We start from the raw sequence: 26,906 nt of genomic DNA, 5'->3' as shown, positions 1-26,906 counted from the left end.
CACCTAACCCTACTTTTCCCATAGGGCCTGTTGTTTATATTGCACGATTTTGCATTGCACGAGGATTTCTAGGAACGCAACTATCGTGCTATACGAGGACAGACTATTATGGCTATCTTGTGAACTCCTCTGACCGTTTGGTCGTACCAGAGTATAAACAGAAAAATTATTTATTTATTTAAATTCTACGTGGGAAGCATGCAAGGAATTAATCGTGGACGCTACTAGACTTTCCATACCGATTAAGAAACATCGTTCAAGGTTTAGGCCTAAATGGTTGTCAAATGAACTAATGAGACTCTTGGCAGAGAATAAAATTGCATGGATGCATATATAAAAAATTGCATGGGATGCATATATAAATTATCAGGCGACACAGAAGCCTATGGCAGATATAAGCTAGTCTAACCAAGTCACAAAGGAGGTTAGGCAAGTGAAGGCAGTTACGAGAAATCTTTAGCAAAGGATGCAAAGAGTTCTTTACTTGTGTAAACTCTAGAAAGAAGGGTATGAATCAGATTGGCCCACTTGAAATCGATGGTTCAACTGTTGATGATCCTGCTCTGGTAGCTAACAAACTAAATGAATATTTTGCATCTGCATTCACACATGGAGTTATTCAGGGAGGGGAATGCCAGAGGTGTATTTAACTCTGGCAGTAAGCTAGATAATCTTGTAATAACTGAGAGTAACGTGGAGGAGAAATTGTTGAAGTTAAACATAAAGGCACCTGGGGTGGATGAGATCTAGCCAGTTATATTAAAGGATGCGGCAAAGGAACTAAGCAAACCCTTAGCCATAATTATGAGAGCATCCTTGGACTAAGGGGAAGTCCTCACGGACTGGAGATGTGCAAATGTATCCCCAATCCACAAAGGGTGACACGAGTACTGTAATTACAGACTAGTTAAACTTCTGTTCCGGGTAAAATAATGGAGTCGCTGGTTAAAGATGCATTGCAGGATCGTCTAGACAAGACTGCAGCTCTAATTCAGATAGCATAGGTTTGTTAATAGGAAGTATTGTTTGACAAATTTGATTGGATACTATGATGTGATTATAAAGGAACTGGATGCAAAAAATTATTATTTTGATATATATTTCGATTTCAGGAAAACTTTTCACACTGTTTCTCATGGAAGGCTACTGTATAAATTGGAGCAGAATGCTACAATGAATAAAAGGGTGGTTGAGTGGGAGAAGAAAGTTGTAATCAGTGGACGCTACTCTTCGTGGACTAATGTTATTAGTGGAATCCAACAGGGTTCGGTGTTGGGCCCACTCTTTTGTATATTCACCAATAATATTGGTGAAGGTACAACGGTTAGCAGGGTTGTTAATGACGGTAATGGCAATGAGCTACTGCAACAGGATCTAGAAAATTTAGACAGATGGACTGAGAAGTTGCAACTTGAAGTTTAACATTGACAAATGCAAAGTACTGCATATGGGTAGAAGTAAGCCCAGAGCAACGTACCAAATGTGTGTTACTACACTTAGGGTGGTAGAAAGTGAAGGGGGGGGGAAGACCTGGGATAATTTTGCAGACAGGCTGTAAGAGCAGGTCATGGGGTATTGTCAGTGATATACAGGAATCTTGCTAGCTGGGAAAAGGAGATGATTATCCCTTTGTATAAGGCAATGGTCAGGCCACGCCTTGAATACTGCATATAGGTCTGGAGACCTCATTTTAGGAAGAATGTAGATTTGCTTCAGCGGGTACAGAGAAGGGTAACGAGATTGCTGAGGGGAAGGGTTTCTCTTACCAAGAGGCTTAAGTTCTGCAAATTGCAGCGGCTGGAGACTAGGCACCTGCGAGGTGATCTGATATGTATAAGGCTTTGAATGGGCTGAGCACACTGAATTCTGATGGGGATTCTTCCGCTTGCTCAGGTTACGAACCTAAAGGGGCATAATTTCAAATTGAGGAAAGACAGTTGTAGAATAGATGTGCGAAAATTTCCCTTTAGCCAGCGGGTGATTAATTGCTGGAACAAACTTCCATCTGTCGTGGAAATCGATAGCTTAAATAAATTCAAGGAGGAAGTGGACAAACGTGTAGAGGGCATGGTGTGAATTGTTTTTTTGGCCGATGCTGCTTAAGATGATGCAAAGTTATTATTACTACTACTACAGCATTTAACCAGTAAACTTTTGTTCAGTTTTTTTACTAATTGCTAAATTATATTTTAAGTAACCTTAATGTACACGTTTCATATCAAAATAAAATCTGTCATGTGACCCCCTCTGGCCGTGATGGAATTTTTTGCAATCACTTGGTATATACAGTTACACTAGACTCTCTCTCCTCATGACCTTAAATAAAAATTATTTAAGGTCACGAGGTTATTTAATTTCTAATTATTATTTAATATATTGTATGAGTTACTAAATAAAATTTACTGATTTTCATTCTTCTACTGGTTACCAAATGGAATTCTTTGCAGTCACTTTGTATATACAGTTGCAAAGTCTCTCTCTCTCTCTCTCTCTCTCTCTCTCTCTCTCTCTCTCTCTCTCTCTCTCTCCCCCCCCCCTCGTGACCTTAAATACAAATTATTTAATATTGATTTGCTAAATAAAATTTAGTAACCCTTAGAATCAAAATCCAATTTTTTTTTATTTCCCCTTCTGCTAAATGAACACTTCAGCTGTAATTTCTATTGCCATGATAATCACCATTTTAAAGCTTTGAATACATTTTTTCCCTTTTTTTTTTTCTCGTAAGACAGTGCAATTCCTCAACAATGTTTGTGGTGCAGTGCCGCTCCCCATGCAAATTCCTTGTCTTTTTCATGTATGGTTTTCTAGCCATTAATTCACAAAGTAGTCAAATTACATTTTATGCACTGGTAATGAATTTTTGTCAATATTCGGTGGAATGGGGTAGCGATCATCCGACCTGGTAACGTCACTGCCAGCTGGATGGGTTGTAACCCCCTATTAATTAAAACGAATGGCTGATTCTAGGGTTACGTTTTAATTCCGCAATTGGGGGATTAAAATATTAATCCGAGAGCAGTTGGCAAGTACCCTGGGTTGGATTTGATACCTATTTATTTATTGGGGAGATATGCCAATGGAGGATTCCCAGTTGCGGCTTACTGCCATGATGATGGTGGCAGAGTGTAACCAGAACAAGAAGGAAAGTTGAAGAGATTGTGCCGTATATTTCGTTATACAAGGCAACGTCTTTGTATTGCGCGATATACACTTTTTGCCTTTTAATTCATGTTTTATACATTTTAAAACCATTTTCCACTAAGCATCAATTTCGTAAACATTAGGGGGCGGCGGCACGGAATTGCTGACAAACACCACCAGCGAACTTAATAAATTATTTATTTCTTCCAAAAATCGGGAAACATAAGGATAGCGACAAAAATAAAAACAGAAAAAACAGTTACAGTTGTTACGGATAAACGTCTAAGAAATCAAAACCCAAGTTGGTCATAGAATAAGAGTAACTTTGCGTTTTTAGGAGATATATGAATAAATTAGCACAATTAATATGAACTAGCTAAGATAGTCAACTTGATCGCCGATACATCTCAGAACCAACCATTGCCAAATCGAATGGCAGTTTTCTCATATGCTTGATACAGAAAATGTATCATTGAACCGATGCCCAAGCAAGATAGTGTTTTACTTCTGCATACTGTATTATGTGCCGTATTCGTCTTTCATGTTTATTATCCATCTGGTTAATTATTATAAAGTTTTTCATTCAGAAAGCTTTGCAGTTGTCGTAAAACTGCAGGATTTGTCCTTACTATATTTATCACTCGACAGAGGACATTTTATCAAGATGTCTGACATGTCGCGGCAGGAGGTCATCAGCATACTCGGACGTCTGGTAGAAAAAGCTCGAAGGTCGAGGTCTGTTGATAAGTGGACCATTGAAACCTTGAAGGTCGTTTCCTGGAACTAGCTCATCTTTCTGGGACTTGGGGATTTTAGGACGGTGTAATTTCTTTGGCATTGCAAACAGCGACATTAGTTTCGTCCTAGAAGCAACCCTTTACTGTTTCATATTTAAACTAAAAGTTAATCAGCAAAAGATTACCATCAGTTGTTACAAGTCGCTGAAGTGCTTTTATAATTTGCGAATATTTGGAAGATGGTCCGTGCATCGATGAGAAAAGTGATTTTATTATTATCTTTATTTTTTAAATAAAGAATAGTTTTATTTTTGTTTACCTGGACAGACAGTATTAAAATCCGTGTTAATAATACTTTAATAAGTGAACATTTTATTTTAGTAATAAAAATCTAAAGTGCTAAAAAACGGTTCGTAGCTTTGGAAAGGTCAAGAATAACTGTTCGGTAGACATTGACATCCATTAACGTTTTATCGCAAAAATATTAAATACCGTATATTCCGGTTTGTAACCCCCCCCCCTTATAGTAATCTTTTGAATATCAAATAGTGAATATCAGTAAAACACGTTAAAAACCACAGGCACCCTTTAAATCCAGTTATTTCTAATCTTCCAAAAGTTATTTTATTACAATTCACGATAAATTGTGAAGGAAGCGTAAGCGTATACAATACTCCCTTATGAGGGGATATTGCACCAAAAGGACAGATACCCTGTTTACGGGATACCTGTTTCCTGGGCAACGCGACGCTGTCATCCCCTCCTTGCTAGTGGACGAACTCCGACTCACTGCTTGGCAGGTATATAAATACACTGCATTCACGTAGACGGTAATTCGATGTCAGTATGGATAAACGTCGTGAGTTAAGACTTTAAAAGAGGGATGATAGTGGCTGCCCGAAGCATGGGTAACTGTCGCGGAGGTCGTACAGAAATTGCACTATGCCTGTTCGACAGTATCAAGAGTGTATCGGGATTACGCTATTTCCGGAATAACATCTCGTTGTGCACAGCGCTGTGGGATTAGAAAGGTGGTGGATGAATGTGGCCGTCGACATCTGTCTCGCATTGTTTCAGCCAACAGGAGAGCAACAGTGGCACAAATCACCACAGACTTCAGCGAGGGAAGTGCCAGAAACGTCATCACCAAGACCATCAGGCGATTATTAGCAACAGCAGGTTATGGAAGCTGCCTGCCCACCAGAGTTCCATGTCGTGGTTTGCTGACACCACGACATAGGACTCTACGCCTCAATTGAGCAAAAGAACATCGGCACTGGACCTTGGATGATTGGAGATGGGTATCCTGGTCTGAGTCCCGTTTCCAGTTATTTCGAGCATACGGGAGGGTGCATATCTGGTTGTTGTTTGGTTTTTAGGAGCATTAGCAACTAAGGCCATATTGCTCCAGTGATATGCGGTGGTCATTCCCTGACCTTTCAGCATCCTCCGTATTTGGTGATCACGGGCTCAACTCCAGTCTAATCAAGAAGCGCGTGCTACGCACTGCCGCTCCTGCCCACCTGGCTATGGAGGCGCCGCATATCTGGTGGAAACCGCGAGAAGTTGTGCATCATGTCAACAAGCAACTGTTCAGGTAGGTGGACAGTTGGTAGGCCGCCGTAGCCTAGTGGTCAGGCGCGCGGGTGCATAAGTACACGTGCCTTGAGTGACCGGGGTTCAAGCCCTTGACTACTGAATACGGTGCTGTTTCTTGTATTCTGTCTATCTTGCGAACTCCTCTGATCGTTTGGTTGTCCCGGAGTATAAACAGAAAAATTTATTATTTATTTTAATGGGGTGGCCAATGAGGCCATCGTGATCTACCAGTCGATCGCTGATTTAATTTCGGTCGATCACGACGAATTAAATATACAGTCATCCCTCGATTTGTGCATCTTGTGCAATGTAATTTTTGAGATAATAGATCGCGGCACGTTTTGAAGGAAAAAAGTAGATCACATCACAAATTAAGTAGGCTACTCCTGATCTAGGGCATGTTCAACTGGCACACAGGACCTCTGGTACGTCTAGACCCATTTCTGAACGGTCCAGGTTACGTGCCCTTCCTTGCAGAATATCCCTTCATGAGACATGAAGCCTGTGGAGCACCTTTGGGATGCTGTGGAAAGGTCCGTTCCAGCTTTGTATCCTCCACCCAGGAATGCGAAGGAATTATGGACAGCGGTGCGGAAAGCATGGATGGAAATATCCGTGGAACGTTTTCGTGAACTAGTGGACTCAATGCCTCGCCGCGTGACTGCCCTTATCCGGGCGGAAGATGGGCCGATCCGTTACTAGGCAAGTATCCCGTGATTTCTGGCCACTCAGTTTACATTTGCTTAGGTGTAATATAGCTCTAATTGATATTATCGGTGTATATGGCGGGGTTGATTACATAAGTCATTCCTTTTTGCCTTGCTTACTACTCTACTTCAAACTTTATTTCTCTAAATAAATGCCTCAATAGGATGTGTGTTTTTAAATGATTTTCTTTGGGGGTGATTAGTGTTGGAATTTATTGGTATTAATTAATGTCTCTAATCCTTGAATTAGTGCCGTTAATTCAAGCAGTTATATACTGCGTGTATAATTCGACCTTAAGTTTTTGACGAATTTTAGGACTTCAATTGTAAGCCTACCTGTACGCTGGAATATATGGTGCTTTTGTGTTGCTGGAAAGGAAGGGGGGGTATGGTATCGGATTGAATTGTTACCCGGTATGATTCAAAGCTTGGTTTTTGAGGTTGTCACAGACATTCCCTCAGATATGTCAGACAAGCTGCACTTGCTACTGAAAACGCTGATGGAACTGATATTTGAGTGACACTTAAGTCAGGTGGACCCAATTTCGGCGAAGTCCGGACGGTCTGTGACAGCCAAATCCTCTGCTTGCATCTTCACGATGGTGGGACTGTTAGTAATCCTGGGTATAACCTCCATGCACAAGTACATGGTGGATGACCACCCAGGTGTGAACCAATGTAAGGAGGGGTTGAGGTGTGGCGCCCACAACACATGGAGGAATACCGCTCCTCTATATTACCAGGCAGTACTAGGTGGTAGATGACTCATCAACCGTGCAATACCACCACTAAAGTATTGGAGGCTTGAAGCGGTGGAATCCATATTTAGTCCCTAGAGCTAAGTTTCGGTCAACCCTTTCCTATCTCTTCCATCATGCAGTATGATTGATGACTTTTGAGGTTATGATGAACATCGTGGCGAGATCCAATATTCCTTACATTTCGAGGTGTTCGCAGGCCGGCCGCTAGTTAGTGCACTGGACCGAACTTATTGGTAACTCTCTAGGAGGCTTCCGGATCAGCTAGTTTATAATCTTACTATCTCTACTCTGCCAGATAGTGACTGGAGGAAGTCTGAGTAGTGTGCTTGCGGGGAGCATTGTCGAGGCCACGTTATGTCAAGGATCTGGGTATATTCTTACCATGTGTACGCCCTATCCAAAAATTTCATTACTTCATACAGCATGCCCCACTCGCTTTTTCTTACTATTGAATACACCATGAATTGTCAAACTAATAGAGCAAGCTTATCTGTAAAAAGATCTAAACTTCTCAAGCACTTCCTAATTCATTTCACACACACACACACACACACACACACACACACACACACACACACACACACACACACACACACAATCATTCACTGTATGATTCCTTTCGCCTCAAAGGTGGTACTTGTGCATATGTCCGTTCTGATATTCCCTGTCAGAGACTTGGCAATTTGGAATCTCATCTCTTTGATCTTCTCTGGCTTAAAATCTCTACCTCATTGCATCAAATTCATCTGTTGTCTCAACCGTTCTCCCAACTCCACTAATCACTTGGAGCTCTTTGACTTCCTCTCTTTGCAACTTGACTTTCTCCAGTTCAACTCTCCTAACAGTGAGGTAATTTTCCTTGGTGATTTTAATGTTGACCCCGCTGGTCGAGATGCTGAGGCTGTTGCAATTACTAATGACCTTGCACAGATTGTTCATTTACCTACAAGAATACCGGACAATCCTAGTCATACAGGTAAGACGCTTGATCTTTTTCTCACAAACAACCCTTCTAAGTACACAGTCGAAGTGAGGGGTCCTTTAGGCACTTCAGATCACAACTTGGTGATTGTCTTTTCTCCAGTGGAGTCTTTATCTCATGGCTATTCACAACCTCGTGTTGTTTGGCATTACAAGAGTGCAAAATGGGATGACTTGCGAGATTTCTTTTCCTTTGGTCGGATTACTGTTAAAAACGTCTGATGTCAACGTTTGCTCAGATCGTGTCAGTGAAATTATTCTTGCAGGAATGGAATCCTTTATCCCACACTCCACTTTAAAACCTCGTCCTTTATCTAAACCTTGGTTTTCTAATAAATGTGCTAAGGCTGTTCAATAGAAGAATGTTGTATATCGTAATTGGCTTGTTTCTAATTCTTAAGTTTCATTTTCTGCCTACACCAAAGCTCACAATTGTAAAGCAGTTATTAATTAGTCCAAACTAGAGTTTGAACAGGCTAAGAGTAGAAAACTTGCTTCTTGCCCTAATGATAACCGAGCATTCTGGTCCCTTGCAAAGCTATGGGCTGCAACTTTTGCCCACCTCTGTCCAAACCAGATGGTTCTGTTGTCACTTCAGCCAAGGATAAAGCTGACCTGCTAGCATCCCATTTTTCTTCGAGCTCATGTATTAATGATCTTGGTAAAACACCTCCCACCATTCCCAACACGCTCCATTCAATGCTTCCTATGGTCTTTCCGTCAAAAGGATGTCAGAAGGATTTTGAAGAATCTTGATGCTAAGAAAACTCCAGGTCCTGATGGTATTTCTCCACTTGTTCTCAAAACCTGTGCTCCTGAACTTCCTCCTATTCTTTGGCGGCTTTTTTCACTTTCTTATTCCAAAGGTGTTTTTCCTTCTGTTTGGGGTGCCTCTGCAGCCAGGTGGGAAGGAGCAGCGGTGCGTAGCACACGCTTCTTGATTAGACTGGGGTTCGAGCCCATCACCACCAAATATGGAGGATGCGGAAAGGTCAGGGAATGACCACCGCATATCCGGAGCAATATGGCCTTAGTTGCTAATGCTCCTAAAAACCAAATAACAAACAAACAAACAAACCTTCTGTTTGGAAATTTGCTCATATACAGCCAGTTCCTAAATAGGGTGACAAATCCCCCCCCCCCATGCAATTGTCTCATTACAATTACTTCTACTCTTTCTAAAGTAATGGAGAAATCAACTAACCGCCAACTCTTAACTACCCGGAAACCACCTTCCGCCTGATCAACGATCGTCAGTATCGATCCACGGGGTGATGTTCTGGCTTATGTTACCCATTTATGGACTAATTCAATGGAAAGGTTCGGTGAAACACAAGTAGTTGCTCTTGACATCTCAAAGGCTTTCGATTGTGTTTGGCTCAAAGGTCTTCTAAACAAGCTTCTTTCCATCTTATGGTTTGCCAACTGTTTTTAGTACAGTAATTGGTTATCCAGTTTTCTCCCTGATCGCTCACTGAGGGTGTTGGTAGATGGCTCTCTGTCTTCTAACTTCTCCACTAATGCCGGTGTCCCCCCAAAGTTCAGTTCTTTCCCCACTCTTTTCCTCTTGTATATTAACGACCTTCCATTGATTGGAAATCCTATCCATAGTTTTGCCGAATGATAGCACATTGCATTCCTCTTTCCATTTTGAGAAACCTTGCCCTGTTCAATCAGCTTGAACTTCTCGAAAATCTGCTACCAATTCCTTAAATGCCGATCTTCAGATAATGCTCCAGTGGGGCAAAGACAACCTAATTGATTTCAACCCTTCTAAAACTCAGTCTTGTCTTATATCTCGCAAAAAGGATTCTTCTGCTCCTATTCTCATCTTTAGTGACACTCCGATTTCTAGGCAAAATGATATCTCTTTTGGGGATTACCCTGATTTGTAATCTCTCTTGGCACAAGCACATTACAAATAATGCTTCCTCTGCATCTAAAAAACTTGGTTTTCTCTTTCGCTCTCGGCGTTACTTTTCTTCCAAACAGCTGCTCACTCTGTATAAATCGCAAATCCGCCCTGCCATGGAATATTGTTCCCACAACTGGGGGGGGGGGGGTGCTCCCAAAACCTCTCTCAGGCTTCTTGATTCCATTCAGAAGAGGGCAGTTACGTTAATTAATGATTCATCTCTAACGGAGTCTCTCCACTTGCTTTCTCATAGACGTACTGTTTCTGCTGCATGCCTCTTCTACAGATACTTCCATGGGCACTGTTCTTCTAAATTGGCTTCTATAATTCCCACTCTTTCAAAACAGGTGTATAAGGCCTTGAATGGGTTCAGCACGCTGAATTCTGATGGGATCCTTCCACTTGTTCAGATTACGAACCTAAGGGGGCATAAATTCAAATTAAGAAAAGACAGATGTAGATTAGATGTGCGGAAATTTGCCTTTAGCCAGCGGGTGGTTAATTGCTGGAACAAACTTCCATCTGTCGTTGTGGAAGTTGATAGGTTGAATAAATTTAAGGAGGAACTGGACAGGCATTTGGAGGGAATGGTGTTTTTTTTTTTTTATTTTTTTGGCTGATGCTGCATAAGCTCATACCTTTGCTTTCTTGCATCACATGCCACTACTGCTACTACTACAGTCCGAACACGCGCCACCACCAGCCAACATCCATTTACTGTCCAACTTCAAACCCACAGAACCAACTTTTCGTATTCCTCATTTATTTATTCAACTGCCGTTTTCTGGACAACCTTCCTTCATATGTATTTCCTGAAAATTACAATCTAATGAAGTTCAAGTCCAATGTCAACAAATATCTTCTTTCGTCTTCTCAACCTCCAACCCAAGCACCGTACTAAGTTGTAATACTTCTCGTGTATGGGGTTTACATAAAAAAAGAAAAACAAACACTACTTTGGCCAGAAAGTAAACAATCCAGTGAAAAGTGATATCTTGACTAGTTTCCGAAGAAAATCAGAACCAGCTGACCTAGATAAAAGTTGATTCTACGAATTTGGATCGTTATGTTTTCCGGTTAATTTCCTTGATTAATTTTCCTTAATTCCGGAAACTTTTGAATATTTCTTTTGTTTAAATGTCCTTAATGGTCTTGTAGTAAATTACTTATAGCTCACCCATTGTGTACTTCATACTGACACTTTCGAAATACGCACCATTTCAGACATTTCTACATTTGGTGCTGGTTAATGACTAACAAAATGCGACTACGCTGAATTTAGTGACGTTGTTCATTTTAACCGTAATTAGAAGTAACAAAGTATCCAGAAATGCCAATTCGAAATGGTCAGTTTGTGTTCAAGGACGGCTGCACGGCCCTGCTTCTCCCCAACCCAAAATTCTTAGAAATAATCATAGTAGTGGGTGTCTATCCATGCACGTCACATACGCTGCTATGAGAGTTATATGGTGAAACCGTGTGCAATTATTGTCCCCGTTCGATCTCCCAGCTAACCTTCACGTGGTGAAGTTACGGTAATACTTATTGAACAGGAGTTTAGCTCAAGCGATATGATATTTGATATTAACACCCCTGACATGCAATGCGAAACGTTACTTTTTTTTTTTTTAAATTGGGTATCCAGTTTTCTCTAACCGTTCATGCGGGTGATGACGGCTCCCTTCTAACTTCATTAATGCTGGTATTCCCCACGGTTAAGTTCTTTCTTCCACCCTTTTCCTCATATTAATTAATGATCTTCCATTGACCTGAAATTCTACAGTTTTGCTGATGATAGCACATTTAATAAAATTTTTCTGTTTATTCTCCTGAACACACGGTCAGAGGAGTTCACATGATATAGAGAATAGAAACAGCACCGTATTTAGCAGTTACGGGCTTGAACCCGTCACTCAAAGTACGTATACGTATGCACTCTCTAGAATGGCCATTTGGCTACGGCAGCCGTTCCATTACACCTTCCAGTTTGGAAAGGGTTGCCCTTCGCAAACAGCTTTAACTTTTCGAATATCCTCTGCCAATTCTTTAATGCTGATCTCACCATTTAATTCTCCAATGAGACAAAGATAACTTGGTTGATTTCAATCCTAAAACTCGGTCCTGTCTTTATCTCTAAAAAAAAATATTCTTCTGCGCCTATGCTCTTCATGACACTTATCTCTTGATAAGATCACATGTCTATTAGGGATTACCCTGACTTCTGATGTTTGTTGTGCATAAGCATATCACAAATATTGGTTCCTTTGCGTCTGCAACGGTTTTCTTTCGCTCTTTGCGTTACTTTCTCTTCCAAACAGCTCACTGCAAATCAAATTCACCATGGAATATTTGTCTTCCCCCCCCCCCCCCCCAACTTCTCTCAGGCTTCTAGACTCCATCAAAAGAGGTACTGTAGTTAGGTTAATTAATGACCCATCTCTAACAAAGTGTCTCCACTCTGTCTCATAGACATTCAGTTTCTGCTGCATGCCTTTTCTGTCGATACTTCCATGGGCATTGTTCTACTGTATTGCCCTCTATTCCATACCAGTCCGAACACGTGCCGCAACCTTTTACTGTCCGACTTCGAACTAACTTTTATTCCTTCAGCTTTCTTTTTCTAGAATAACCTTCCTTCATACTTATTTCCTGAAAATTACAATCTACATAAATTCAAGTCTGTCAGCAAGTATCTTCTTTCATCTTCTCATACACACACACATTTGTGTAGATTAGCATAAGCAGATTTGTTCCTTTCAAATGCAGTCTTCATCTGCCCTAATAAAGTGATCATGCAGTGCAGTTAACGGCTTAATGCAGAAGTTTTAAATGCTTTGCAGTCGGGGTTATTGTGACTTGTAAAATATGGAAGTGCTCAGTTGACTTTATCCGTCAAATTAAATGGTTCCAGTGCTTCCTAAGTAATTCGACACCCTTGGCCAGACTTAGTTACAGTTAATCATCGTGATATTACTTTCTACCTGCATTTCCTTGTTAATTTTACAGTTTTTTATTTACTTCTTGAACATTATAAAATATCTCTGTAGATTCTCGTATCCGGATTAGTGCTTCGAAAACAAGGTTACGATACTGCCAAAAATTAAGATAAGCGTTTGGGTATACTTTTTTTTGTAAAATATAGATTAGCTCCTTCCTTTTTATAGGAAGTTTTTCGACCTGACGCTCACATCAAATTAATCCAATTAATATATTATATAAAACTAAATTTACGACACTATATTATGGTTTAAAATTGTTAATGTATAGAGGCTTCTTAAATAATCCTGTATTCAATTTCCATAATCTTTGTGTTAAAATCGTAGCCTCCGTATGTATACGAAATGCTTTAACGAGCGTGAATACTTTTAACCTGTAATGCTATTAAACCATATCATCATGCAGTGCCATTTAACTATTTTTAGCTACTATGGTAGCATGACGTCAGTCCCTAAAATTATCGACTCTAGTTCATGTAGCGTTTCTGCGATCATTGATGTTTTACTATGTTAATTTTAATTTTTAGACCTGTGGTATGTATATACTGCATATGGGGGAAAAAAATCAATGATGCAACAAGTTTGTCTAGACTACATAAAAAAAAAAAAAAAAATTGTGTATACCTTTTTCGTAGGCGCAGTTTTATTATTATTACTAGCCATATAGTGCAAGGAAGACTTAAGCTTATGCTGCACCAGCCAAAAGAAATTTCCGAGAGAGAGAGAGAGAGAGAGAGAGAGAGAGAGAGAGAGAGAGAGAGAGAGAGAGAGAGAGAGAGAGAGAGAGAGAGAGAGAGAGAGAGAGAGAGAGAGAGAGAGAGAGAGAGAAGAATGATAGCCACCTCAGGACCCTGGGTGTGCCAAGCCCATACTCACCAGATGTGAGCACCTGGGGTTTTAAACAATTCATCCTTCGAAGGAAGTGTGGTACACTGTATAGGTAGATCCATGGTTCTAATATACCGCAGTGTGTATGTACTCTTGGTACTTCTCTTCCGATTGATCATTTTCGAGTAGCAGTGATTTACATGCCTAGTCTGCTTGGTTAGTCTTAGTTAGGGTGTTTATCCCCCTCCGTGCCGATGTTTTAAAATCGGAAACGAGTTCCCGATTTTAAAACCGCGGCGAGAGGTGACTAAACCGATCAATCGGAAGAGTACCAGATTGTAAACACTAACCGAAATAATAGCATTGCTGCAGCAGTTATGAATTACCTGTTGTAAAATATTTTTTTTTTTCACGTGCGTATAAATTCTGCCCTTTTTTTTCCGAGCATAATTAAGACTTGCAGTTACGGTAGCTTACCTGTTTTTAAATGAGCTGAAAAGATGTCTTTTACCCCCCCCCCCCCCCCCAACCCGGTACTAATCTGAAATGGAATGTGAATTCCAAAAGGCGGGCACAGCTCTCAGAACGGTTCATCAACATGTCCAACTTCACTGTAATAATTTTTAAACTGTCATAATTTTTAAATGCTTAATTACCGACAGCACAATATAGCATTGCCTTCTCACTTTACCGGCTTGACTGACTCAAATTTTCCATGTTTGGTTACTTGTTGTCAGGTTAAATCGGATATTCCGTCATCATCAAATTAAACACCACTCCTACAAAGTATAGTATAAGCTGGCAATACAGTATTCGGAATTCAAGCACCTGAGTTACTGTTTACACCATGAAAGATAGTAGAACGCGCTTAGAACAGTTCAACCGGAATGCGTTTCGTTAGATTTCGCGCGCAACTTCGTAACGTTATCGGTCTGTGAATCTAAGATTATGAATATCAAGCATGTTCTATTCACAATATTGCTAATAAGCACAGGCGCTCGTGAATATATATATATTTTTTCGTTCAGTTAACCACAAACATTAATATCGAAATATCGCGTTCATAACAGCGGTAGTTATGTTGAAATAATTTAGCTAGTTTTTATTTACTGACCTTTCAGACGCATTGCTTTAGAATTTACGTTAAAATGGCAGTAGTTTATTTTTAATTTAAGTACAAATAATGCGAAAACAATTTATCTATATAGCTATAATAACAAAAGTAATGTTGCAACAAAATGCATCATTACACATTCTTGAAGCAATTTACAAGTTGCTTCCCCTTTGCACTTATAAAGAGGGCTTCTCCACAAAATAGAATTGGGCTTGTTTTACAATCTGGTACCCATTCTTTATTGATCGTTGCAAGTACGTAGCAGTGATTGATATGCCTAGCCCATTATGGCTATCTTAGGGTGTTTAACCCCCCCCCCCATCGCTGTTTTTAAATCGGGGATTCGTTTTCCAATTTTAAAACAAAGGCAAGGAGAGGGCTAAACACCACACAAGGCTAACCATAGATGCTTAGCATGTCAATCACTGCAACGATCATCGGAATGCGTACCAGATTGTAAAGACTAAACAAGAATTGTTCTATGTATTTATTCTCGTTTAAAGTTTTTGATTTCCAGAAAAGGTAGTAATTGTGCATTAGATGTTCTATCAAATTCCTAGTAAATTGCATGTCTTTATATATTTTATTTATGTGGGTTAGTATTTAATAAGTTCCCACATCACCGCCCAAATTAGAAAGTGGTTTCTAAGAATATATGCTAGTCGTAGTAATAAGAAATATGCAGGTCTGTCTTGTTTTTTTCGGTCAGCAGGATTTAAACTGCCTAGATTGGGCATTGCAATCTTCTTCTAGGGGCCAAAATGGAAATCGCCAAAGGTCACCGGCTGCAAGACTAGTTCATTACCACTAATTTTCTATTTTTTGAAATAGAATTTATCTATATTTGTATTTACAATTTAATAATTACATACCAAAATCCACCAATTGTTAAAATAATACTTGCAACATTCCTATTAATTATAAAGTTATAACAATGACATGAATTCTGAGGTAGGGAAGCAGCCTTGTAAGCATAGATTATTTACAAAATAGCATGTAATTTCATTATTACTGACATTATAAGCTTATCAGTTATAAGAGCTTAAGGTTTGCATGTTTACTTCTGCTGTTTTATCCTTTCCAGTGCTTTTATAAATATTCATAGCACATTTTTAAAAATGGCATTTTTACTAGTATATAACTATAGTAAAAAAAATGTCACTTTTACTGGTCTGTATATAACAATAACAGCATTATAGGTTCACAGGCAACCATTACATTTCTCAGTAATCCAACTAGTGGAATTGGAAACAAACTGTGCATGTATGTCTTCTTTTTATTGCTAAAAAGCAAGGCAGTGTCTTTATACTTGTTTTCAGTTGTTTAGCTTATGTGACATTTTGGCTTGTTATCAGCAGCATTAATTGCATGGAATGCCATTGTATGGAAGATGAATTGTTTCTTAGTTCCAGATTAAGTGGGCCAGAAAATCCTTTGGTCATTTTACTGAGTACCTCCAGAAATGCATTTATATGTAACAGTATATGTTCTTGTTTTATGTGCTGGCTACCACAAGTTTACAGTAAATCAATCATTACAAATTTTAATCATATTTAGTAATCATGGGCCTGAACCCTGGTCCACTCAGAGTGTGTGCTACTGCACTCTTGTTTCTGACCACTTGGCTACGTCCACCTTTATCTGTATTGTAAACTCATATTACCTTATGCATCATCATCCTGGTGTACAAACAGAAAACTCAAGCAGAATCACCATATTAATATAAAGTGCATTATAATTAGCTACAAGTTCATTTAGACAGTTTGGGTGGGGAGTTAAGGTGTAAAACATTCTTCCAGCAAAAATCCATAGACTCCAAGTTCCATTCCTTCTACACTGCATCTTATCACATTTGCTGGACCAAGTTTTCAATCTTACCAAAGCCACTCTTTGTGAGGCACTTGTTATAGTACTACTAGTTTTATCTATAATGCCTTGATCCAGTTGATACATATAACTAGTGTTATCAGAAAGTATAGAACATACCTTTTTATGTTCTGTGCTTTCCAAGCAGAATATAACCCCCCCCCCCCCCCAACCACACTGAATTTTTCTGTTTAGTCTCAAGACTGAAAATTTTGACTGCATTCCAAGTATGTCTGCTAGCCTCAATCACATGAAAGTTTTTTAACTATTTACATCGTTGTTTGGAAAATGTTCCAATGACATGAAGTTTTGTAGTCTAGTCTGCTTCTCAGTAAAACAGAACAGTGACTTTTCTGCCATTGCAGGACTGTCTTCAAATGGAAAGTGTTTATTTCCATTATATATATAAATAAACTGTAAAAATAAGTTAGAAAGAAGGAAAGACAAAAAGAAAGAACAAAGTTGATAACAGAAAATAACAACAGATTAATAGAGAGCAGTATGAGCAGTGCAAAGCAACTAGCAATCACTGCACCCATTAGAAATTAAACTAAAAATAAGTTAGGGGAAAAGAATGAGATGACCATGGATGTAAGCAGCTGTATAAACAATATTGAACCCCCCCCCCCACACACACACCAGTATTTAAGATAAGGAATTTGAACAGTGTTTAAAGTATAATACTGTACAATAACAGCTTTCCTAAGGCCAAATAAATTTAACGAGTATTAAGCATAATAAAAGAATTCAAAGGTAGCCTTTAAACCAATAAAGATGTATGATAATTTTAGCATAAGGATTTAGAATAAAGGTTCAGTATAAGTATACCCAGTGAGATATGAGGCTGAAAGATTTAGATAGCCTGAGTTGATTTAATGTGCTATACCTATAATTAATAATAAAGTGATGAGACAAAATGCTGGGCTAGCTGTTATTTTGCCAGGTTGCTGCTAAATTTTAATTTAATTTGGATAATGTAAGATCATATGGACCTAACTAAGCTAGCAGATAACAAACAGAAACAGATAGTCTTTGCCAATTATTGATTGGTGCTAGTCCTTGTCAAATACCATTCAATGTATCCTAATATCAGTAACTTTCTTCATCACTTTATTTTAATTTACTTGCCTTTATTTTTTTAATTATTTGTTTATATATAGAGTATAGCACATCAAACCAACTCAGGCTATCTAAGTCTTTTGACCTCGTGGCTCACTGGATACATTTTATACTGAAAACCTTTATTCTAAATCCTTATGCTCAAATCTTATTTTGCATCTTCTTTATTGGCCTAAAGGATAATTTTGAATACTTTTATCATACTTAATACACTCAGTTCGATTCATTTGGCCTTAGGTCCCTTTTGGAAAGTTTTTATTGTATAGCAGTGTACTTTAAACATTTAATTCTTTGTCTTAAATACTTGTTGTAATTATTTTACAGACTGATGTAATGTTTAATCAGTAATTTGATGGCATTAATCTGATCTGGGAATTTTTCTACCTTTCCATCCAAACCCCCCCCCCCCCCCCCCACCTTTTATTACTTATGCCCAGTGCTTTTTTTTTTTTTTTTTTTTTGTATTTAAAAAAAAAAGGTGCTGGTACTGATTCTTTACTATCAGGAAAAATTAAAAGGATATGAAAAGTACTTTGAAAAAAAAAAAAAAAAAAATTCTTGATATTTTTATTTTAGTAGTAATGTTTTTAGAATAAGAACAACAAATTAAATATATTAACAGTTTATTAAGCATAAATTTATTATTCAAGTTTATAAAAAAAATAAGTGTGTGTGTGTGGGGGGGGGGGTAATAACAGTCACAGTGCATGCCACAATTGCCAAATGTTTTCTGTACTGATATTGCATATCATGTGTGTCTCTGTCAAAATAAAATTGGTCTATCTTCATTTTGGAAAACAATGGTGATGTTTTTACACTCAACAGATGAAGGTAAACTTTATCATTGAGATAAAGGAGTTGATTAAGCAAAATTTTAATTTAGAAATAGTAAAATCTAAATGGTAATATTTAGTCCAGTTTTGACAAATTCAGCATGAATATAAACAGAGCTTAAACAACAAATATCATAAACCTAAAAATAAGTAAGGTAGACCAAGGTTCTTTTTTAATTGAGACAATCTTGTATATACCTGAAATGTATACAGGAAATGTACATTTCCTGTTAATAAAGGGTTTTTTAATTAATTGGAATCCTGTTCCCATTGTTAGCATGATAATCAAGGCTCTACTTGCTCAAGCCTTGTATCCCTAAGCATATTTCTAAATTTTTATCATTTAAGAAGCTTTAAATACTGTGAATCGTAAACTAAACATAATACCAAATGTGCTGAAATTAGTAGTATGATAGTATTTCAAGATGTTGAAGTTGACTGCGTAGGAAAGTAGGAATTAGACTAATATAAATCAAGAGTAGTCAAACTATACAGTTTGCCCATTGTTGATATCAGTAATCCAATATTCTTAGAATGTAATTTAATAGGTATTAGGATCCCCTCTCACCAAATTAGCAAAGTAAAATGCGTTGCTATTTACACCAAAAAAAAAAAAAAAAAACCGAATGTTTTGGAATATAATGAATACTTTTTTCAGGGAGAAAAAAAGTTCATTTGGTTGTAGTTCCATACAATCTGTATTCTTCACTCTTCCTTCATTCATTGATTTACATATTCTAATGCTAAATATGTATAATGGAACTAAAATTTGTCCATTATCATTATACTTGTCTAACTTATCACAAATATGTAAATATTTGTCTTTTTCCAGGAGTCGAACAAATAAGGTTCAGGTCAGCAACATCCCAAATCATGTACAATGGGATGAAGTTAAGAGACTCCTTTCCACTTTTGGTACAGTTCAACAGTGTGATCAAGGCAAGTGTCATTTAAACAAGTCTTTTCCTGCAGTCTGAAATATGTTTCTGGAAATGTAAATTTCAGCAAGTCTTACAGGTTTTGTTTATTTTTTTTTTTCCCTTTGTTTTTAGGTCCCTTAAAATCAGATTCTTTCTACAGTGTTCTTGTAACATTTGAAACTCAGGACCAGGCACAACAGTAAGTGTTAGTGATAAATCTTAATTTTTAGGGAGGGAGAAGAAAAATTGTGGAGGGTCTGACATATGTTCAGTTATTTTAAACTTGTTATAATTACTCTGCTTTGCATTAGTGTTTCAAATGGACATGGAGTCTGGATTTTCAGGTCAATTTAAGTGATTCACTGATCTTAACTAATACTGTAGTATAACTATTAGTTTGTCAGTGGTATTTTTCTTATGGCTATGTGGTGAATTTCTTAGCCTAGGATGTTCCAATATGGTTTTATAGGGCCTATTAATTTTAATTGCTGTACGAACTTGAATTAATGGAAATATGTACTTGAATTATTACCAAAGTTAGATTAATATGACGTAACTTAGTTACTGCAATCAGGTCTGAACGGAACACTTGCTTTCTTATAGCACGTATAAATGATGGATAATCATGATCTCTAACTTGAAGTGAGAGATCAGTTTGTTTTTAGGGTGATTGGAGTAAATAAATGAAAATAGTTATCTTCGTAGAATAATTTCCTTTGAATCAGTTTCTGTATGAGTGGAAAATAACTTGTAACTTATGTTGAAACTTGACTAGGTAATTTTAATTATACATTTATGTGTACTAATGGAATAAAATAATGTTTGGATGATTGCAAATGCACAGATCTTTATGTGCACCAGTTTGCTTGCTGAAACAAGGAAAGGGGAGGGATATAAAGTCGTCAGTGCCACATGTTTTAGTAATTTTATATAATTATAAAAGTAATAACTTAAAGAAGAAAGTGGATACATTTATTTCTGATTGACTGGCAGATTAATCTAAATTTTCACAGAAATGTGTAGAAACTAAGTGCTATTTCATTAAGCTTACCTCTGTCTCCTAGGACAGGTGATTGTTACATTAAGAAATACAGTATTTTAGAAGTTCTTTGAATTTGAGTTCAAGAGAGAGAGAGAGCACTTTAAAATCTATTTTAAAGATTCTCTCACTCCTGGAATAGAATACAAATTTAGTTTCTTGAAGTTAGCCCTTGTATGTTATGATCAAATATATATCTTAAAAAATAAGTCACTATATTATAAATTAAATGTGGTGTAATCAAACAAGATTAACAATTACTACATTGAAGGAATTGTTGCAAAGTGTAACAAATAAACAGCTTCTACCTTCAAGCAAAAATTAGGTCTAAGGTAAGTAGTATTAAGAGAATTATAATCCAAATGAGGAAGAACTGTAGAACTATATTTTGTGATATAGTGTCCTTTCCCTTTGTTATATATATATTATGCAGAATGGAGGAATTCTTTCCTGTTCTTTGGAATGATGCCCCAAATCTGGTTCCATTCTACAGCAATTCTCTCATGTAAAGGTATCAGATGAAAGTGATAATACTTGCTATCTTAAGATTATTTAAGGTTGTCGCAAGATTGGCTATGCACTTCTATTCCAGAAGTGCCCAAAAAAAAAAAAAAAAAAAAAATGCAATATCAGTTTTGATTGATCGTAAAATAGAAAATTATCAATTTATCATGAAATAAAATTTAAAAAAAAAAAAGTAATTTGCAAGTTTTTTTATAGTACTGTTTAGGTGAGTGGTCTTATTATTATTATTAGCCATATGGTGCAAGGAACCCTGAGGCTTACACTACACCAAATCCAGCTCAGGGCCCTGGATGTGCCAATCCCATACTCGCCAGATGTGAGCCCCCGGGGTTATTTGATATTGATACAAACTTACTTATGGTTTTATGGGGACCTGTTAATTTTAATTAGTTTCTATCAACTTTTTCTATGTTCATTATCCTTTTTTTTTTTTTGGTGTGTGTGTGTGTTTTAGCATTTTTGACAAATAGGAATTTAATATCTGCATAATTTATGTTGCAAGCTTTAATTTTACTCCTCTGAAATTGGAATTTTTTTAAATTGTTTTATTTCATTCAGTTGGTGTGGGAAAGAATTATGGATACACTGAAGTAGTCTGTGAACTGCTTCAAACCTTGTCATTTATTGTAGGAATATCTAGATTTAACGTAGATTTGAAGTAGTAAGCACATAAATTAAAGCTATTTGGATTCAAATGTCTCTTGAAATACTGTTTGTGATTGAATAATTGCTAACTTTTCTAAAAAAAGAAAGGCACTGTTATTAAATTGGGGAGGATTTCTTTTCTTCTCATTCTTTTCTGTTCTGAATAACTTTTCCAAAATTGTTCCATTCCACAGCATTTCTTCAATATCACATGTATAATGTGAAAGTGATAATACCTGTCTCATATTAAGATTATTGTAGACTGTGAAAGACTTTGGGTTAAAAAAAACAAAAAAAAAAAAAAAAAAAACATGGATTTGATTGGTAAGCAATCAGAAAACGGTGAACCCTAAGGCATCATCAACCTTAGGATTTACCATTTTCTCCCTTGGTAATCAATTTCTTCTATTGTTGGAAAATATAAATTCAGCCAACACTAATTTATTTATGGAAACAGTTGTAGTTTTTACCTTTTTAACAGCTGACCGGGCTAGCTGAGTGGGTAAAGTGCCTGCTTAGCAACCCAAAGGTCGCGGGTTCGAATCCCGCCTCGGGCATGGATCAGAGTAGTGCAAAAACCTTGGGAGGTGCATTATGGCCACAGAAGCCGATGCGCTAACAACAACAAAAAAAAAAAAAAAAAAAAATCCTTTTTAACAGAAACATCTTTGCCTAATGGGTTCAGAAAGAACTTTTAACAAGATAAGGCAGTCAGTGGAATTTGTGCTATTAATAAATCTCTTAACTGTTTCCTCAGTGGTAATAACAAAATGGAAATAATTTATTTCTAGAATGTCCAGTGATGTCACACCAGAAGATTTAATGAAGTAAAAATTAATGTTGCTGTTTACAAACTTAAAGCTAAATGATTCTTATGCTTTTTTATTTTGGTTAAGAGGCATTCATTAGTCAATTTTTAATTGGCTGAATGGAGATTGATTCATAGCTCCTTAATGAATAATTTTTGAAATCTTAAAAGTGGCAAATAATCAAGTGTAAGTTTTGCAAAATCTCGAAGTATGATGTTCTTATTAAATTCTAAATATTCTCTGCCACCTTCATAAACTTAGAAATGCAATATGTTATAAAACTATTATACAGTGTCAAAACCATTCTTGAATATACATGTCATGGCCTTGTTTTGAATCTACTGTGATAAATCTTATATCATTGAAACCAAGTAGTCATTAAATCCTGGTTTAATAGTAACCAGAATTTAATGACTTAATTTAGTGTGATGATAACAGTTTCATGTATCTTTATTATTTTGGGTATATTTGATCAAACTCGGATATAAGCAAACCCCCCCCCCCCCCCCCCCCCCCCCCCCCCCCCCCCCCCCCCCCCCCCCCCCCCCCCCCCCCCCCCCCCCCCCCCCCCCCCCCCCCCCCCCCCCCCCACCCCCCCCCCCAAAAAAAAACAAAACTATTTGACAAAAAAAAAAATTGAACATAGTTATATGAGAGAAGGGTTGGGGACATTTATCTGCTAATCTAAAACATGATGATTACCATTCAACTTAAGCACCACCTGTTTAAGTCTAATCCAAACCATATTTATAATATGACAGGGAGGGAGAGAGGAAGGAGGTGGGGGAGGATAATGGTGCATGCTAATGGCTATTCTTTTGATCTGCTACTTTGAAACAAGGTAGTTGCCACTTGAAATACATGCCAAATCCAAAACTCTTCTATTTACAGGCTGATTGAAATAATTTACAATACTTGATTTACAATGCAAAATTTACTAGTTGCATTGAAACAAACTTCATTGCCACCTCTTCTGAAAGAATATTATTTAAATGGGGAAATATCTGGTCCATAACCAGATTCCCTAAGAGAAATTAATGTCTGAAGTACTATTATCTGTAAGTTTTCATTATGAAAATCAGTGTAATATAAAAGCACTGTTGATACTTACTCTCAGAAGAAAGGCAAAAAAAAAAAAAAAATAAAATAATAATAAATGCCTTTTTTTTTCCCATTATATAGCAATCTCTTTCAACTGCTGGGAGATTTGTTCTTGAAAATACAGTGGTTGGAAAGACCAAATTCCATATAAATTAAGGGGTTGGGTGAATAATAAAAACCGCATTAAGTGTGTGTGTGTAAAAATTAAACTTTTTTTTTTTTTTTTTTTTGGTGCCATGACAAAATTATAGTATTGACAATACAACTAGAAATAACTTAATATATGACCACCTTGCTATGTCAAGATTGAATAGTAATAATTTCTTTTGAATTCCTGTTCTGTTAACTCCTAGGCCTGGAATGAAAGTAGCTCCTCAACATCAATAGGCTGCCTGTCGGTGAGTCCACCTTCAAACATCTTGCTATCCCTATAGCGGCAAACAGAGGAATGTCCTGTTAAGTCCTTCACAGCCACCTTCCAAATTTTTCTCCAACATGTGTTCAACATAGATAATGTTAAAGTTTGTGGTCCTCTATGTGTTGAATTTTTTCCAATTCTGTTAGCGTTTGGGTTTCTGTTCACGGCATCCAAGACTTGTGTAAAATTTTACTGAATGTAACAACTCTTCATTGTAGTGAATCGCACCCTGGTCCATTGGTTGAATAAGTTGTGTTATGTTTGGAGGGAGAAAAATAACCTCATTGCTTGTATGAACAAACTGGATTGTCTCTGGATGACCAATTGCATTATCAGTGAGTAGTACCACCTTGTATTCCCCCTCTAAAAATTGCTTAAGTTCTGAGGCAAAACAGTTGAGACAATCTGTGAATAAAACTGGAGTAAACCATGCCTTGTGATTAGATCTCTAAAAAAAAAAAAAAAAAGATCCTTATTTTTGCCCTTTAATGCAGGAGAGTTAAGCAATCTGTATATACATTGGCTTGATGAAGTAACCTCAACAAGTGTTGTAGCAAAAGAAGGGTCAGTGTTGGGTGCAGTTTTCTCATCCTTCGATATAAATGTTCTAGAAGGCATCCGATTTCAAAACAAACCAGTTTCATCAGCATTAGACCTACTCCAGTAAACAAACATTCTCCTGGATCGCATTCTTCATTTGTTCAGTAAACATACTTGTGGCATCGTAATCTTCTGAAGCTGATTCTCCACAAAGTTTTATACTATGCAGAATATACCTCTTTCAAGTTTTTTAAACCAGCTCTTACTGGCTTTGAATTGCAAGTCTTTTTTCCAATTTTTTTTGAAAATCACTGCAGTGCTTAAGGGTGCATTCTTGTATCTCCATAAGTTAAGGGCTTTCTCCATCTGCTCTAAATTATGATCACAGGGCATACAAGATATCTCACGTGCAACACTTATGGTAGCATCATTCTTCCTGATTGTCCTAATGGGATTCATTGACCCCTTAAACCCAGTGCCACTGATGCCCCCTCCCTCACCACTCTTCACATGCAAATGCCAAGCATTTTTTATTTTATCCTCCAACGGCATAACTTTCCTTGCTCTTTTTTACATATTCACTTGTAATCTGTGATGAGCTGGTTTGTGCAAACTGTTATTAAAAATTTTTTATGCAAACAAATGTTATTACATGATTTTATTCAATTTTGAATAATCTTAATCTTATAAAATGGTGTACAAAATAAATTTCAAGTGTAAAGGAATGTGAATTTCTAATAGTCAGAGCCGTTTATTTTTCTTCTGATTTAAGGTATACAACTTTATCCCTTAAATCAGAAATCTGTATAGGGAATTGGTTAAGATTTTGGCAGCTCATCGCTTTTTGTAACACTTTAAGAATGTTTGGAGGCTGTATTCAAGTTGTCATTTAAGGTAACTAGTAAGCTAGACCCCTCCCATGCTCTCACACATGCTTATCAGATCAATCCAGAAATATGCTAGTTTGGTTATAATAACAATAACGCAGACCACCACCTTTAGTCAACTTAAAATAACAAACAAAATAAGAAAAAGATTTATTGATGAGCACCCTTTATTCTTGGGATGGGGACATCACCCCCCCACACCATGAATAGGTAGGTCACTTATCTAATGCTCACAAGTATGATATAATAACGGATAATATAAAACTGAAGTCCTCAATACAACAGTGATTGCCATATAGGAATCAGGAATTCTATCCAAAACAAGCTACCTCAAGATCTTAGAGGCAGCACCAAGAGGCCACCTGCCTATCAGCATACATATCAATCCCCAGGCAGAACTGCTGGGTCTATTTGCCTTCAAAGTGCCACTCACAAGTAACATTATGTATAGTCAGTTTGATCTCCGGACTGCATCCAATGATCATACATAATCTGGACAGATTCAGTTTACAGCAGCATGCTCCAAGGGGGAAGATATCTCCTCAGGAACTGGTTGGGGGACTAGTTTTATTTGGACACTCCTGGTAAGAGTGCCCACAAAACACATGGCAGGTCTGCACCACATGGCTGAAGGCCATTCAGCAAGAGTGCTATGTAGGAACCAAGCTGTCCTTGGACCCTGTGCAAACATCAGTCCACAAAAATTGAGTTTACCCAACAAGAACCTACATATTGAGCCAAGCACTAAATTGCAGAATTATACAATTGCTTGTTCTTGATGTTCCTCAAGCACCTGAACACAAGATCTAAATTGTTGCTTTGATATGATGGTACTATTCACATTTCAGTGCCACAACTGTTCCAGCAAATGTGCTTTGGTTACTTGTCAGCCCAAATTAAAGATTACAAGCTTTGGAGGGCTATCAACTTCCACTTCAACATTGGGACATGCAGAGATCTTTCTGATATCCTCATTGGTAGAAGCTTCAAGAATCAAGTCTCTTGCTACTCCAATAATTTAGATTCCACAACTATGGTCTCCCTACAGACATTAGTTCTATTTGTCATTCAGTGGGACAATGGAAGAGGATCCTCTAAACTAGAAGGTTCCAGTGCTTTTCCAGCTTTCTTTTATCCTTTCCCGGACTTCTTGCACTTCTTTATTGGAGATTCTTCCACATTAGCAGCCTTTTCTTCAGCTTTTCCTTTCTTCAACTTTAATAAAATAGATCTCAAAGTACGTCAATTAATTACTCTCTCTTCCTTCAGAAGGGAATAAAAGTGCTCAGAAGAACCCTCTAGGTGTTGTTCAAAACAAAGTTCCAGTGTCTTCTCTTCATGAGGCGACAGAGGAGCAATTCACCCATTGAAAGCCATAAATCTAATAGTAGCCATACAACAAGACCAAATTAAGTGTTGCAT

At 37.4% G+C, this 26,906-nt stretch overlaps 1 protein-coding gene across 1 annotated transcript in view; it reads left to right on the top strand.

Annotated features, from left to right (window-relative positions):
- Imp (IGF-II mRNA-binding protein) overlaps window positions 1-26,906 on the top strand; it is a 243,117-nt gene that overhangs the window by 109,856 nt on the left and 106,355 nt on the right. Inside the window, exons 4-5 of the mRNA XM_090390190.1 lie at window positions 19,433-19,539; window positions 19,653-19,719. Of these exons, the coding sequence (XP_090246316.1) occupies window positions 19,433-19,539; window positions 19,653-19,719 (174 nt within the window). The remainder of the gene's footprint in view (window positions 1-19,432; window positions 19,540-19,652; window positions 19,720-26,906) is intronic.

Source organism: Mastigoproctus giganteus, chromosome 2, assembly GCF_048544385.1.
Source record: "Mastigoproctus giganteus isolate SK-2022 chromosome 2, ASM4854438v1, whole genome shotgun sequence".
Lineage (NCBI taxonomy): Eukaryota > Metazoa > Arthropoda > Arachnida > Uropygi > Thelyphonidae > Mastigoproctus > Mastigoproctus giganteus.
Note: the sequence above shows the minus strand (reverse complement) of the source record. Positions and strands in the feature narration are given on the sequence as shown.